The sequence below is a fragment of the Garra rufa genome, chromosome 6 (genome assembly GCF_049309525.1).
Source record: "Garra rufa chromosome 6, GarRuf1.0, whole genome shotgun sequence".
Lineage (NCBI taxonomy): Eukaryota > Metazoa > Chordata > Actinopteri > Cypriniformes > Cyprinidae > Garra > Garra rufa.
The window spans coordinates 55,843,845-55,860,511 of NC_133366.1; the positions used below are offsets into that span (position 1 = coordinate 55,843,845).

General features: G+C 38.1%; 1 protein-coding gene across 1 annotated transcript in view; it reads left to right on the plus strand.

The window, feature by feature from the left end:
- Positions 1–16,410, plus strand: part of LOC141337105 (uncharacterized) — a 35,365-nt gene extending 18,955 nt beyond the window's left edge. The window contains exons 35-57 of the mRNA XM_073842863.1: positions 1,001–1,216; positions 2,082–2,282; positions 2,362–2,580; positions 3,226–3,393; positions 3,536–3,694; positions 3,777–3,866; positions 5,273–5,356; positions 5,429–5,545; positions 5,629–5,808; positions 6,382–6,480; positions 6,695–6,775; positions 6,856–6,969; positions 7,055–7,237; positions 7,336–7,551; positions 9,511–9,717; positions 9,797–10,000; positions 11,127–11,261; positions 11,404–11,516; positions 11,635–11,732; positions 11,895–12,006; positions 13,153–13,406; positions 13,486–13,542; positions 15,972–16,410. Of these exons, the coding sequence (XP_073698964.1) occupies positions 1,001–1,216; positions 2,082–2,282; positions 2,362–2,580; positions 3,226–3,393; positions 3,536–3,694; positions 3,777–3,866; positions 5,273–5,356; positions 5,429–5,545; positions 5,629–5,808; positions 6,382–6,480; positions 6,695–6,775; positions 6,856–6,969; positions 7,055–7,237; positions 7,336–7,551; positions 9,511–9,717; positions 9,797–10,000; positions 11,127–11,261; positions 11,404–11,516; positions 11,635–11,732; positions 11,895–12,006; positions 13,153–13,406; positions 13,486–13,542; positions 15,972–16,096 (3,432 nt within the window). The 3' untranslated portion in view covers positions 16,097–16,410. The remainder of the gene's footprint in view (positions 1–1,000; positions 1,217–2,081; positions 2,283–2,361; positions 2,581–3,225; positions 3,394–3,535; positions 3,695–3,776; positions 3,867–5,272; positions 5,357–5,428; positions 5,546–5,628; positions 5,809–6,381; positions 6,481–6,694; positions 6,776–6,855; positions 6,970–7,054; positions 7,238–7,335; positions 7,552–9,510; positions 9,718–9,796; positions 10,001–11,126; positions 11,262–11,403; positions 11,517–11,634; positions 11,733–11,894; positions 12,007–13,152; positions 13,407–13,485; positions 13,543–15,971) is intronic.
- The last annotated feature ends 257 nt before the right edge of the window (positions 16,411–16,667 follow it).

The following is a 16,667-nucleotide window of genomic DNA, read 5'->3' on the forward strand; positions in this document are numbered from 1 at the left end:
GACTTCTATGGTGCCCTTGAGTTTGAACTTACAAAATGCCGTTTAAATGCAGCTTCAAATGGCTTTAAACAATTCCAGCTGAGGAATAAGGATTTTATCTAGCAGTTATTTTTAAAATAAAAAATCTATATTTTTAAACTTTTTAACAACAAATGCTCTTCATACCCTAACTGTCTTGAACCGTAAAATGCATTTTGGAAGTTAGGAGGCACCATAAAAGTCCACTATGTGGGGAAAGTTCCTGAAATGTTTTCCTCAGAAAACAATTTCTTTACGACTGAAGAAAGAAAGACATGAACATCTTGGATAACAAGGAGATGAGTAAAATCTGTACATTTTTATTCTGCAAGTGAACTAATCCTTTAATATGGGCTGTTGATGAGCTGGATTATTGAAGCAAGAGTCACAATTCTGTAGAGTTGGATAATCATTATTGGTGCTTGTTTATTTATTAAATCTGAGTCATTCACACAAAATGGTGAGTTGAGAATAGAGCTGGGGTATGATGGTATATATCATTACCGCGGAATGAAATGTGTACCATAAAAATTTTTATTCGGTGTATACCGCAAAATTTAAATAAGTGGGCGTGGCCAACTCACCTGCAGCACGCATGAGGCTGAAACTAGTCAAACCGTTGAATGCAAGACTGAAGGATACTCTGGGAGGTTGTAAAAACATGGAAAAGGAGAAACGAACAAATGAGGAGGGCTCAAAAGAATATCCTGAGCAGGAGGAGGAATAAAATACAAAATAATCAAATAAGATCAAGTCCTTTTCTTTTCTTAAATATTCAAGCTTATTTATTATATAAAGCCCTTTTGTACATTTTCTGGAATAACTACCTATATATGACTGAATATATATCGTGAAATATATATATAAATATAATATATAGTGAAAGATATCGTTACCGTGAAATAAAATTTTGGTCATACAGCCCAGTCCTAGTTGAGAACAAATACAAACCGTATGTCCTCTTTGACCTCCCCAGATGAAGCAGCTGACAGAGGAGTTGGAGAGTGTTCGCTGTGAGCGAGAGCGTCTGCTGTCTGAGCGCTCCGTAAACACACACAGTGACACTGAGATGATGGAGAAGATGAAGGCTGACATCAGCTCTCTGACGGAGGAGCGAGACCAGCTCCAGCAAACACTGCAGGGCCTCAGAGACGAGCTGGAGCAGCTGAAGAGAGCGCAGCAGGACAGAGACCAGACGGTAAAAATGACAACTGGGTGAAATTTAATTACTTTAAAAGAGCATTCAGAGCTATTCTCAGTCTGTACTTCATCCTACCACAGAAAATAGCTTCTATGCATCTGCATACGATTTACAGTCACATTATACTTACAATGGAAGTTCAGCTCTGCGAATAATGATTTTGAAATATACAACTGTTACACTGAACATGTTCCCACTTTTGGGTTTATCCATGTTTTAAAGGATTAGTTCACTTCCTGAACAAAATTACGGATAATTTACTCTTCCCATTGTCATCCAAGATGAAGAAAAAACAAAGAAAGAAATTGTTTTCTCAGGACAACATTTCAGGAGTTTTCTCCATATAGTGGACTTCTGTAGTTCCCAGTTTATATGAAGCTTCTAACTGCTGTAATGGAAAATTTCCTGAAAGATTCCAAAAAAAAAATCCTGCAATGTTTCCAAAATTTCTGGAATGTTTCTGAAATTTATTGGAAATTTTCCACCTTTTTGCAACCCTAGCTCTAAACGATCCCAGCTGAGGAATAACCGCCTTATCTAGTGAAACGATCTGCCATTTTTCTTAAACTTTTTAACCAAAAATGCTCATCTTGTCTAGCTCTGCGATGCATACTCTGCACTCCGTTTCAAGACAGTTAATGTATGTCTCAAAATCCAATCTCGTTTTCTCCTCCAAATTCAAGACCAGCATTTGAGGTTAAAAAGTGTATTAACATTCCTGAGAACATTCCTGAAATGTATGTTGTCCTTAAAAAATGATTTCATAACAATTAAAAGACATGAAGGTGGGGTGAGTAAATTATCTGTAAATTTTTGTTCTGAAAGTGAACTAATCCTTTAACAGAGTGTTCCCTTCATTCAGATGGTCCAGTTGAGGTCAGAACTCGAGTCCGTCTGTGCCGAGAGAGACCGCGTGTCCTCTGAAAGAACTGGAGACGTGGATGAGATGAGCTCCAGAATGAGCGCCGTGACTGAGGAGCGAGATCAGCTCCGGGAGACTCTACAGCGGCTCACAGATGAGAGCGAACAGCTCAAGAGAGAGCAGCAACAACAGGACGAGACGGTGAGGCACTTTTCAGTGTAGTTCATCTCTCTTCCTGTCTCTGTTCAAATGCAAATTAAAATACTCCAATGATTCCCAGCTGGTCGAGGTGCGAGAGCAGCTCCAGATGGCCTGTGCTGAGAGAGACCATCTGCTGTCTGAGAAGAACCAGAGCGATCTGGAGAGCACGCTTCTAGAGGAGGTGCAGACCAGCCTGGCCTCAGTCACTGAGGAGAGAGAGCAGCTCCTGGAGATCCTGAAGGTCAACAGAGAGGAGAAGAACCAGCTGAGGAGAGACCTGGAGGAGAAGGAAGACACTGTGAGTGATCTGAGTCCTTCTTCAGTTAGGGGAAGTGTTGACTTAAAGGGATGGTTCACCCAAAACTGTTATTATTTACTTGCCCTCATTTTGTTCAAAACTTGTATGACTTAATTTCGTGAAACACAAAATATGATATTATTACCCTGGACCACAAAACCAGTATTAAGTAGCACATGTATTTTTGTAGAAATAGCCAAAAATACATTCTATTGGACAAAATGTTTTGGTTTGTTTTTATGCTAAGGATATTAAGATCAGGAAGATATTTTTTTTACATTTCCTACTTTAAATATATTAACTTAATTTTTTGATTACTAATATGCATTGCTAAGAATTATATTTGGACAACTTTAAAGATGATTTTTCTCAATATTTGTTTTATGTATTTTTTTTCATCCTCAAATTCCAGGTTATCAAATAGGTGTATCTTGACCCCTATGACTTGTTTTGTGGCCCAGGGTCATATTTTGAAGAATGATCGGGTCGAGGGTGATGTCACGTAATTTGCCTTTAGGATTCCTGCATATACCCTGATCTCACATCATAGCCTTAATAAACCTTCAAGTGGATTTTAGTGTAGTTTTTACTCTGTTTTTTAATCATCTAGAAGTTTCATGAATTGCCAATATTTTCTCTTATCAGTTGCTGCAGCTACGAGAAGAGCTTCAGTCATCTTCTGCAGAGAAAGAGCGTCTGCTTTTTGAGAGAACCGAAGAGCAGCAGGAGAAGCTATCAGCGATGAAGACGGCTGAAGCTAACATCACGGCTCTGACTCAAGAGAGAGACCGGCTGCTGGAGACACTGAAGGCTGTGAAAGACGAGAGAGAGCAGCTGAAGAGAGATCAACTGGAGAAGAGCGAGATGGTAACACAAGCTTCATGGACACCATCAGCTCCTGCGCTGCTGAGTGAGGTTCAGATCTATAGCAGAGTGTTTCTTTGCTTCTTCACAGATGGTGCAGTTGAGACTGGAGCTGCAGTCGGTTTGTGCCGAGAGAGACCGTCTGATGGCAGAGAGAGATGCTGCGAGTAACCAGTCCAGCTCTTCCTCCAGCATGACTTCTCTGAGTGAAGGAGGAGACCTTCAGGAGATCCTGCAGGGTGTTCGAGAGGTAACAGCACATGGGTGGTGTGCCTTACTGAATCAATGAAGAGGTTAACAGTTGGTTTACTCATTTAAATCTTTCTCTTCAGCTGATTCAGGTCCAAGGAACGCTCAAACAGAAGAAACATCGGGTGTCTGGTCAGCTGAGCCCCACTAAGCAGAAAGCCCAGCTTGAGCAGGTATGTAACTGTTTGCAAACTTTTAATGCAAGAGAGCACATAGAACATACTGATTTCAAGTTTTAAGGCCTTAAGAGGTTTTAGAGCAGAAAGTCTTAAATTTATAAAATGTGCCATTAAATGTATCTTTTTCAGTATTTCTTCCTTGTTTTTCACTACAAATAAATAAACATCCTTAGATCAAGGTAGATTTACTTGAGATGCAAAATAAAGATGTGAAGTCTTGTTTTCAGAGAAATTTTACCATTAAATGTTTAAGCTTAAAGCAAAAATGAATATCTATCAGTGGGGATTAAAAAAAACTTATTTTCAGTTTGAATTAAGGTGATTTTTCTGAGCCTGCTGGCTAATTTCATTCTGATCAGTTTCTCATAAAACAAGACAATAAATAATAGTTAAAATAATAGATCGATTGGAAGTTGTATTTTCAAACTTTGAAGCATTGCTAAGATACTTACAGTACTTTTAGAAACAATAATGGCATTGAGTTCCATTTGATTAATCTCATAAATGTGGTCTTGGACCACAAAACCAGCCGTAAGTAGCACGGGTATATTTGTAGCAATAGACAAAAATACATTGTCAAAATTCTAGATTTTTCTTTTATGCCAAAAATCATTATTATTTTATTAATATGCATTGCTAAGAACTGAATTTGGACAACTTTAAAGGTGATTTTCTCAGTATTTAGATTTTTTTTTTTTTTTTTTTTGCACCCTCAGATTACAGATTTTCAAATAGTTTTATCTTTTTGTCAAATATTGTCCTAACACGTTCAGGTGATGTATAAATCTGCATTTAAACAAAAATTGTCCCTTATGACTGGTTTTGTGGTGCAGGGTCACAAATTTTCATTACTTGGTTTTAAAGAGGTCATAAATTATTAAATCTGCAGAAACTCTGTAGATAATTTTGAGTACAAAAAATTGTAATGTTTTAAATGAGTCCATGAAAATAGCTTTCAAATCCATTAGTAATGAGTTTGAGACTTGTCTAGTGACTTTGGTAAATTTTGAACTTCAGGTCATTCAGTTCATCATTATACAATGAGCAGAGAGCTGGATCATCATAACTGTTGTTTTAAAAAGAAAGTTAACCCAAAAACAATTTTTGCATCATTTACTCAACCTGAGTTCTAAACTGCAATTAACTGCAAAAACCAAAAGACAATATTTTGAAGAATTTGGGTAACCAAATAGTTTCAGTGCCCATTGACTTGCATAGTATGGACATATTATGGAAGTCAGTGAAAACAGAAACTGTTGGTTGCCAGAATTCTTCAAAATATCGTCTTCATAATAGGAATTGAATAGTTGTTTCCACTTTTTTTTCCATTAACAATTGTTGAAGTATTGTGATACAAATTCCTCATAATGTGTGATTTATTTCTTTGTGATCTTGTCTAGATTCAAGCTCTCAGTGAGGAGATGGAGTCTCTGAGGAACCAGAGGGTGGTGCTCAGGAAAGATCTTCAGGAGGCAGCTGCAACCGTAAGGCTTCATGTCATTATAATGTCATCTGAACTCTACACAACACATCTGACTGTTTATTCTTTCCAATAGTCTAAAATGTATCAGGATTTACTGCATGTCACTAAGGAGGAACTGAAGCAACAGCAGAAAGAGAACGCAGAACTGATGGAGCAGAGTGCTGCCAAAGAGTCTCGGCTTCAGCAGCAGGTGAGTGTTGTTAGACATGAGATAACAGCTGTACATACGACAGGGGAATGATTTAGCTAATTATAATCTTATTACACTCTCAGTTGAGTCAGATGAGCAAAGATCTCTCAGCTTTACGAGACCAGCAAAACACAGACATCCAAAACCTGCAATCAAACATCACCTCACTTACAAAAGAGAAGGATGAACTCCAGAACATCCTGAAGAGAACCAGAGAGGAGGGAGAACAATTGAGACAGGATCTTCAGAAGAGCGAGGAGACGGTAAGCTGGTTAATAATCTCTGTTGCATGACTCCGGACCAGAAAACCTGTCATAAGAGAATTCATTGAGATTTATACATGATCTGAAAGCTACATAAATAAGCTTAGCTTTCCACTGATGTATGGTTTGTTAGAATAGGACAATATTTGGCTGAGATGCAACTATTTAAAAATCTGGAATCCGAGGGTGCAAAAAAATCAAAATATTGAGAAAATCACTTTTAAAGTTGTGCAAATAAAGGTCTTATCAAAACTTAATTTCTGATTAGTAATATGCATTGCTATTTACGGTAGGAAATTTACAAAATGTATTCATGCAACATGATCTTTACTTAATATCATTATGATTTTTGGCATATAAGTAAAATCAGTCATTTTGACCCATACAGTGTATTTTTGTCTATTGCTACAAATATACCTGTGCTACTTATGACTAGTTTTGTGCTCCAGGGTCACATTTTAGTTTGCACTGCTCACATCCATGAAAGCAGATTAAAGCAAATTGTTGTTTCTTTAGAGAAACCAGCTGACAGAGGAGCTTGAGTCTATCGCTGGTGCGAAGGATCAGCTGGAGAACGAGAAGACCCGTGCTGAGCAGATCCTTCAGTCTTTAAGAGACATCACGAAAGAGAGAGATCAGCTCAAACAAGAACTGGAGGGGAAAATGAAGAAGGTGAGTGCTTAAGATCATCTCATACACTCTTAAAATCACTGAAAGCACTGAAGCTCTCTTTTAAAAGAGTGCATGTGATTTGCGCTCTCAGATTTTAGATTCTCAAATAGTTGTATCTCAACCAAATAAAAATCAGTTTCAAAGTTGACCCCTATTACTGGTTTTGTGATTCAGGGTCACATATGTTTGTTAACATTGTTGTCATACTCCACAGCTGACACATGTTGAATCAAAAGCAGAGCAGCTGGAAAAGCAGAAGATCCTGCTGGAATCGGAAGTCCATTCTCTTAGTCAGGTGTGTCTCCTTTTCATTTCTAACTCAGAATGATCAGTTCCTGGAACATGTTTTTAAAGCTGAGTGTTGTTGTGTTTCAGTCTCTCATTGAGGTGAACTGCAGCGTGTCTGATCAGAGTAACCTACAGTCCAAACACGCATCTGCAATCTTCACACATCTTCCTGAGATTGATGCATCTGCTGAGAAACTGCAGGTAAATGATGATGGTTTGTGTGGTCTTCTAAATACTGTTTGACCCTCTTCAGTAGTCTGACATCAGGTTTCTCTTCCATGTGAAGTCGGTCTTCGCAAAGCTCCAGCTGATCATCGATCGTCCCACTAAAGCTTTAGCCGAAGTGAACCGTGAAGAATGGGCTGTGATCTATCAGCTGGTGCGCTTCATTCCAAAGGAACAGAGAACAGTCCACGATACACACACCAAGAAAACAACCAGATTGAACCTCGTTCTGATCAAGATTGTGGTAAGAGTCAGCTGAGAAACAAATCACAACCACTAATGTCTGATCAGGGGATGTTTTGTGAAATTAAGAAATGCTAACATAAGGAAAAACCATTGTAGGAGGCCTACAGGAGACTGGCACAGCGCTACAAGACGCACTTTGAGACGGAGGTGCAGCGTGATGTGGCCTCGTTTGAGGAGTCTCGACTGCAGGACCTGCTCACGCTCGCGGCTCAGTCTCCGTCACAGTCTTTCCGATCGCTCCAGGATGACTTCCAGCAGGTCTGGGATCAGAGACTGACACATCTGTTGGAAAGACGGCAGCAGTACCTGCAGGTATGATCCTGTTTATTGTTCAGCAACCAGGGTTTGTACAATGTTCTTGAATTTGACTTTTTGAAATGTAAGGCAGGGGAAACCCTTGAAAATGGCATTATTCCCGAAGAGGTACTTGAAAAGTGCTGGAATTATTGATAGACACGTAGTCAATGCGTTTCAAAAACAAAAAATATCATGACCTTTTCAATCATTTCAGGTAATGTTAGAAAACAATCGAGGTAGGTAATAGTTCTCAGTGTCGTGTAAACATGGCTGAAGATGCGAAAAGAGGAACAGTTGAGTCCTTTACGCTGGAACCACTCTGATTGGTTCAAACTCGTAACTTCGATCATTCTTTTCAAGCAATTCATTAGTAAAAACAGTGGGTCGCGAAATGATTCACTGTTTCAAAGTGCACCAAATTTGTTTCAGATCGGGACTTTGCTTATTGTGAATCATTTGATTTAGATCGGAATGGGTTCATGAATTATTATTCAATCAAATGATTGCGGATTGCAAAGCATTTGATTTAGATCGGAATTTCGGAGCGGGTTCACAAATCTTTTGCTTTAGATCATATCTTTGTAGCACGGATCGTGAATCATTTGATTCACATCAGGATTTGGGAGCGATTTCGCAAATTTATTTATTTATTTTTTTGGATTTTTTTTTTTTTAATTTCTTGAATTTTTTTTTTTTTTTTTTTTTTTTTTTTTCTGAAACAGTAGAAAACATCAAACCATTAAAGGGTAACGACACCCCCCTGTTTCAGCACTGGCTAAACACCAGTGTTGTTTTCGTCAACGATGACGAAATCATTTCGTTGACGCCACTTTTTTCATGACGATAACGAGACGATGACGAGATAAAAATGGCTCGTTGATGACTAAAACATGAGGAGACGAGAATAGACAAATGTTAGTGGGTGGTCCGTCAGACGTTTAAAATGCATGACATTTCCGCTTATTGTGCATGCCAATTAAAACTTAAAAAGTATCTGACGCTATGGCAAGCCGTTTTAGCATTAAAAACTCTTTGCTATACTAGTATGGCAAGCCGTTTTAGCATTCCATCCTTGTTTGTCTTTTATGTTTACATTTACATTTATTCATTTAGCAGACGATGTTCTAAAACATGTTCTAAAACATACCTTCATTATTGTAATTATTTGTGAAAATAGTCGATCCGGAAGCTCACATTGTGTTGAACTATAGATCTGCTATTTTCAGAACTTATAAGTGACACTACCCAACAGCAAAATACTTACTGACCTACATTAATTTGTTAAAAGACTACCTTTTTCCCTTTTTTTGACTAAAACTAGACTAAAACCTTTTTGACTTTTCGTCGACTAAAATTGGACTAAAACTATCACATATAGAAGTGACTAAAATTTGACTAAAACTAAGAAGCATTTTAGTCCAAAAGACTAAGACTAAATCTAAGATGGTTGTCAAAAACAACACTGCTAAACACCACAGTTTTGAAAAATGCTGCAAAAGTGGGCATGGTGCGTGAAGGAGAGAGGAGAGAGACAACACAGACAACTTTGGCTTCAGACAGTTTCATTGCGCTCCCCACGAGTTTAAAACACAAATCAATGCACATCCTTTTGCACTATGCATCTTAGACCTATATATGAGCACACTGTTGAACCACTAACTGTTAAGGGTTATTTTGCAGCGTTTATATAAGCCTTTCGATGGGTTGCGTCAAGGAAAAACCGCTTACACATACTTTGTGAATGAATCGCATTCCCTGGAAAAAGCACAATTCTATTCGATAACTAATTTTTGCAATTTTAACACTGACATTTAAATTAACATCAATCTAAATATTGTTTATTCTCTTCTGTAGAGCTACTTTTGTAACTTTAACACTACTGGACACTGTATTGTATCAAGATCTAAATGTGATGACTATTATTCAACATGTTACTTTCTAGTATTGATGTGCCTTTTTGTGTGTGTTGTTCAGACACTGGAGGCTGGTCTAAGGCTTCTAGAGGAAGGTTTATCCAAATACGCAGTGATGGTGTCAGAGGAGCGTCAGCAAAGGACCGGTGAGCTGGAGGAGCTCAGATCTCTGCTCGGATCTCCTCAGACCGCTGCTATCCTACAGCTGCACGAGCGACAAATCACTCGCCGCGCCAAAGCGACCGAGCATCTGAACACGTTTTATTTTGTAAGCGATGCTTGTGTTTTGAAATGGTGTTCTGTGTTTTTGTTCCGCACCTTTCCTGACCCTCAGTGTTGACCCTCAGGCTCTGTTGAACCAATGCGAGACGGCAGCCTCCCCCCTCAAATCGGCCTCTGCAGAGTCTGAGCAGCGACTCCAGGATCAGAGAAGAGAGACTTTAACTCTGCTTCAAGGCCAGCACGGCACCCTGCCCAAAACTGAGGCTGAGCTTCTGCAGGACAATCAGCGCGTGTCACTTCAGCTGCGGCAGACGCAGAAACAGATGGAGGTACGGAAAGCAGGCATCAATCATTTCACACTACTTTTACTATTGTATCAATGCATTTTTTAACCCTCACTATTAATTATCACTGGCTTTTTTTAGATAAAATGACAGATTTCATTCTGTTGATGCCGGACCTCTCCAATCATTTAGTGTGCACAACCTTTCTTTGCATCTCTAAAGTCATGCTTGAATGCTCCTATTTATGAGAGGAGTGCACCTGATCTATAGACCAGTCTGTCTTATTTATACGGACAATTACCGGACAAACTCATTAAGCCAGACTTTCAGAATTGGTGGCATGTCAGTTAAAGTATAATAATCACATCAAATCACTAGATAGTACCATTAACAAAGTGATTTGTTACCGAACTTGTTTTTTGGGCATGCAAACACTCCCAAAATAAAAAAATTCTTGATTTGCTCACTTCCATGTTATCCAAGATGTTAATGTATTTCTTTATTCAGTAGCAAAGAAATACATTTTTTCTCCATATAGTGGAGTTCAATGGTGCTCAATGGATTGAAGGTTAAAAATGATGTTTCATTGCAACTTCAAATGGCTCTAAGCCTCTAAACGATCCCAGACGAGGAATAAGGGTCTTATCTAACGAAACTATTGGTTATTTAAGAAAAATAAATAAATTAGACTTTATATACTTTTTAACCTCAAATGCTCATCTTGTCTAGCTCTGCTATGCGTACTCAATATTTAGCTTGTTTGCAACCTCAGATTGCAGGTTTTCAAATAGTTGTATCTCAGAAAACAATAGCCCTATCCTAACAAACCATACATAAAGATTATTTACTGATGTATAAATCTCAATTTTTAAAAATTGAACCAAATGACTGGTTTTGTGGTCCAGGGTCACATTTGTGTTTAAAAACTGTATAAATGTGTATATAAAACAATGGATTGTTTTGCTAGATAAGACCCTTATTCTTTGACTGGGATCGTTTAGAGTCCTTTGAAGCTGCGTTTAAACTGCATTTTCTACCTTCAATCCTTTGAGCACCACTGAAGTCCACTATATGGAGAAAAATTAAAACTAAATTTCTTTGCGACTGACGAAAGGAAGACATGAATATCTTTAATATCCTTTAAACATTGTTTCTTTTGTTTGTCTGGCAGGAGATTCAGGAGCAGATGCAGAAACTGAAGGTCCAGGCTGATGCCTCACATCTTCAGCTCCAGGAGTTCAGTGTCCAGCTGAAGGAGAAGGAAGCCCTCATCCAGAACTTGCAAGACAAACTGAAAGAGTCAGAGGTTGGTTAATAGCTGAATGTTTGACACGCAACACATTTTAGTTCATCTGCTTTTAGTACGCGAATACCGAATGTAAAGTGAGTTTCATTTTATGTGACCGAATGCAGTTTGTAATGCAATCATGCCCTAACTTGTGCTGCAGGTTTTGGCTAAGAGGAGCATGACACCAGAAGCTGCTGAATTTGCCACCCTGAAAGACAAACTTGTCAAAATGGAGCTGGATCACATCGCAGTCACCACAAGTCACGAGAAGGAGTATGTGTCCGTCCCACCGCTGAGATAAGCCTGTTTATAGAGCAGTGAAGATCCTGTGTTACACAGTTTAGTGAGGGAATAGTGTGTTTAAAGTGTTTCTGTAATTGTTTCATTCTAGAGTCGCACAGATGACCTCCATGTTGGAGCACAGAGCCGACGTCATCCGCAAACTGAAGGAGACCCTGAGGCAAATGCAACAGGATGATGAACAGTCATGTAAGACACTTAGATTACAGTCAGTGTGGAACTGAATTCATAAGCGATTGATTACATAAAGCACAGTTGATTAAATCTAGTACAATTAAGAGTGTTAATGTAAAGTGTTTGCTTATCCATTGCTCATTTCTTACCGTTGGATCTGTGTAAATGTCTTTACAGTCGCAGACGGCGATGAGTTCGACCTTAGATTGGGCACAGGCAGCAGAGCGGTCACATCCCTCAAAGAGAAGAAAATGGAGGAGCTGCAGAAGAAGAACGCTCAGTTTGAGAGGTAACCGCTCTGAAACATCACATGTGCTCCAGAGCAAAAAATCTTCAATTCATGAATGTTTCATGCACTGCAAAACATGAATATCTTCCTCAGTTTTCCAGTACAAATATATAAACAGCCTTAAATTAAAATACATTTACTAGAGAAACACAATGACAAAATGAGTCTTGTTTTCTGGGGAACGGAACAAACTGAATTGAGTTTATAGTTGGAGGATCAAATATCTGTCTATAGGGAATGAAATATTTTCCTTTAAATGAGGTTGATTTTTCTGAGCCAGCTCACAGAACTCCATTTCCATCAATTTCTCATAATTTTGATTCTACAGCAAATGTATCTTGATTTATGAACCTTAAGACAGAAATACTGTGTAAGAGCATCACTTGTTTTGCAGTAACAGTAATAGAGTTCCGTATTCTAACACTTTTGATCAGAGATAAACCTCCAATTGTTGTTGTGTGTTTTTTTTTTTTTTTTAGTATAGTGTAAAGTTAATTAAAGCAATGGAGATCTGCTGGAAGTTGTCTTTTTAAAATGGCCTGGACCACAAAACCAGCTGTAAAAAGCACCGGTTTATTTGTAACAATAGCCAAAAATGCATTGTATGGGTCAAAATTATGTATATTATATTTATATAAATTAAGCCAAAATCATAATGATATTAAGTAAAGATCATGTTCCATGGAGATATTTTGTACATTTCCTACCGTAAATATATCAGAACTTAATTTTTGATTGGTAATATGCATTGCTAAGAACTTCATTTGGACAACTTTAAAGGCGATTTTTCTCAATATTTAGATTTTTTTTATTTATTTATTTTTATTTTTTTGCACCCTCAGATTTTCAAATAGTTGTATCTTGGCCAGATATTGTCCTATCCTAACAAATCATACATCAATAGGAAGCTTATATATCTTTCATGTGTGTAAATCTCAATTTTGATAAATTGACCTATGACTATAAATTAAGACTGGTTTTGTGGTACAGGGTCGCATTTTGAGACCATACTGATGTATTGTTCCATTCAGATTGTTCCTTACATTTTCTCGATTTGGTCTTAAGTCTTAAATTTACTTTCATCACACCTGCAGAAGTCCTGTGTCTAAGCGTTTATCAAATGTCTCTGAACTGTTCCTCATGTAGTCTGGTGAACAAGCAGCAGGAGGAGATCAACAAGTGGAAGCGGCGAGCGTACAAGATGAAGGAGAGCAAGCGAGACACTCCGTGCACCCCGACCAAACGCCATCCTCCTCTGAGCGAGACCGAAGTCAACTCGCCGAAGAAGACGTTCCTGGACTCCCCGAAGAGCAAGTTCTTTGACGTGCGCTCCAGCGTTCCTGGGGCCCTCAACCACCCCACACAGTTCTTCGATAACTCCAGCCTCGGGACGGTGCCAGGTACGTGAGCGCTGCGTCTCCTGTGGTGTCTCGTACAGTCACATGCGCAGATCAGTTACTGTGAGTGTTTTCATGTTAGAGGTTTCCTGTTTGCCAACTGAGCCCTTCGAGGATTCTTCAGACAGTGATGAAGAGGGTAAATGCACTTGTGGGTGTTACGGGTGCTGTTTATCACTAACACGCTCCTGTGCTTTCGGGACATGGGGTTTAAGTGGGCACAGTGTGAAACTCCTTAATAGGGATGTGTGATAAATATGTGACCCTGGAGCACAAAACCAGTCTTAAGTCGCTGGGGTATATTTGTAGCAATAGCCAAAAATACATAGTATGGGTCAAAAATATTGATTTTTCTTTTATGTCAAAAATCATTAGGAAATTAAGTAAACATCATGTTACATTTAGATTTTTTGTCAAATTCCTACTGTAAACCTATCAAAATGTAATTTTTGATTAGTAATATGCATTAAGAACTTAATTTGGACAACTTTAAAGGTGATTTTCTCAGTATTTTGATATTTTTGCACCCTCAGATTCTAGATTTTCAAACAGATGCATCTCAGCCAAATGTTATCCTATCCTAACAAACCATATATCAATAGAAAGCTTATTTATTGAACTGTCATATGTTGTATATATCTCAGTTTTGTGAAATGTAACCTTATGGCTGGTTTTGTAGTCCAGGGTCACATATATTGTCTGCCATAATATTGGAATTGTTGTTTTAACAAAGTGTGATTTTACAGAGTATGCAAACATAACACCTACAGAGTGAGCATACATTACATGATAAAGTGAGATGAAACTAGTGCATGTATGCATTAGAGTGTGTTCTTTCACTGCGTGATTGTCTATTAAAATGCATTTAGAATGATCACGTAATTCAAGATATGAGCGGAATAAATATCTCATTTCGTTAATATCACACGGAGAGCCGTTTTTCTTAAAATCTGTTATAAATGTGATACTGCTTTTATACAACAGTTCAGTAAACGAGTTAATTAAGAGACTTCTGTTTTAGACACCCATATTGCTTGTTTTTGTTTTTTCACATACAAGAATCATTCCAAACGCAGCCACTTTTTTGCCACAGATTTTAAAGTATCTTTTAATTTTTAAATAATTTTAAATATCATTATTAAATGTTTTGTTTAAAATATCAAAACTATTTATACATTTGTAACTGCAGTTTAAAGCTTTCCATGTCCCTCTAAGCTGCATTAAACTGTGTGTAAATGGGTCTAAATGCCACTTCAGATGCTTCTGCGAAGATCAGGTTTGTTTACACTGATTTCATTTGTATTATCATAATTGGCTGATTACATTGTAAGAAAAAATGTCTATCACTGTTTTGAACTAAGCACACTGAGTATGAAGAATATCAAAAACTTTAGGAGTCAGCTGTCCACGTCCTTAAAATATCTGTACAATAACACACTCTGCTAAATATAGTCTAATTATCGTTATTGATCAAATCCAAGAATTTTTTATTTTTTTTTGGTCAGTATAACACACCTTCACCTTCTGATTACCTGTGGTTGTGTTGTTTCTTGGAGAAATTTTAAAGGAGTAGTTCACTTCCAGAACAAAACTTTACAGATAATGAACTCGCCCCCTTGTCCTCCAAGATGTTCATGTCTGTCTGCCTTCAGTCGTAAAGAAATAGTTTTTTGAGGAAAACATTTCAGGAGTGTTCTCCATATAGTGGACTTCTAACTTCCAAAATCAGTTTAAATGCAGCTTCAAACGATCCCCTCTGAGGAAGAAAGGTCTTATCTAGTGGAACAATCGGTCATTTTCTAAAAAAAATAATGTATATACTGTCTAACCTCAAATGCTGGTCTTGTGTACTCCTGTTCAAGACAGTTAGGGTGTGTCAATAAACTCCCATCTCATTTTCTCCTCCAACTTCAGAATCACCATTTTAACTTTTTTTTGTAAAGCTGTTTGACCACCTTTGCACGTTCACTTTGTAAACACTGGGTCAGTACTTCTGCAGCGATGGGGGACGATTTTGAAGCTGAAGGAGAAAATAAGATGGGAGTTTTTTGGACTTAAACTGTCTTAAACTGGAGAGCACAGAGTACGCATCGCTGAGCTAGACAAGACCAGCATTTGAGGTTAAAAAGTACCTTTTTTTTTTTCTTTTCTTTTTTTATGTAACCGATCATTTTGCTAGACAAGGCTCTTCTTCCTGGGCTGGGATCGTTTAGAGTCCTTTGAAGCTGCATTTTAACTGCATTTTGGAAGTTCAAACTCAGGGCACCATAGAAGTCCACTATATGGAGAGAAATCCTGTAATGTTTTCCTTAAACAATTTCTTTACAACTTAAAGAAAGACATGAACATCTTGGATAACAACAGGGTGAGTTCATTATCTGTACATTGTTAGCTTTGGAAGTGAACTACTCCTTTAAGTGTGGATTACTTTAGTTTCCTAACTGATGACTTTTACAACATTAACACTGTTGTTTTGTGTATTTATTACTGGGAAGCTGCTTTAAGACGATCTGTGTTGTTTGACGCACTGTGGAAATGCATTCAAACTGACTGTTGTTTTTATTTCAGATTCCAGCTCCAGCGCAGCTCTCGCATCGAATGCAGCAGCGGTAGACGACTGGTGGCAGATTCCTAACGCTTCACCGGCGAAACCTGACGCAACCATGAATGCTAACGCCTGTCCCACACAGTGATCTGCCGTGGATCTGTTCTGTCATTTCTCTCTGTCTCTGTGTTGGAAAGTTAATTTGAGACACGAGTCCTTGGAGTGCAATCCTTCAGCAGCTGATGTAGAACGTTAAACGTGTCCTGAGATAACAGCATCTTCTGAACTCATCCACCATCTGTCCTGCTGTGGAAAACCTGCTTTATGATGCAGCAGACTCATGTGGATCTTCACAGCTGGAGCTGCACTGAACAGCTGACCACTAACTGCTAGATTCTACTCTATTTGTTTGTTTTTCTTGTGTTTGTTGGCTTTTCTTCTTTGGTTTAATGTATTGTGTAAATAAAGTCATTATTTTAAATGTGAATGTGTTTTGTGTTGATTTGAATCACTGGTTTATATTGGTTACACAGCAACACAAGAATCGCTTCTGTTTGGAGAAACTGAATGCGGTTCATGATTATCTAGATTTGGAAGAGTCACGGCCACATTTGTTTCCTTAAATTTGCACAATTCAGGATTAACTTGGAGAATCCTGGATTAAATGTGAAAATGTTCTGCCACAGTTCTCTCAAAGTTACAAACAAACATTCAAGTAA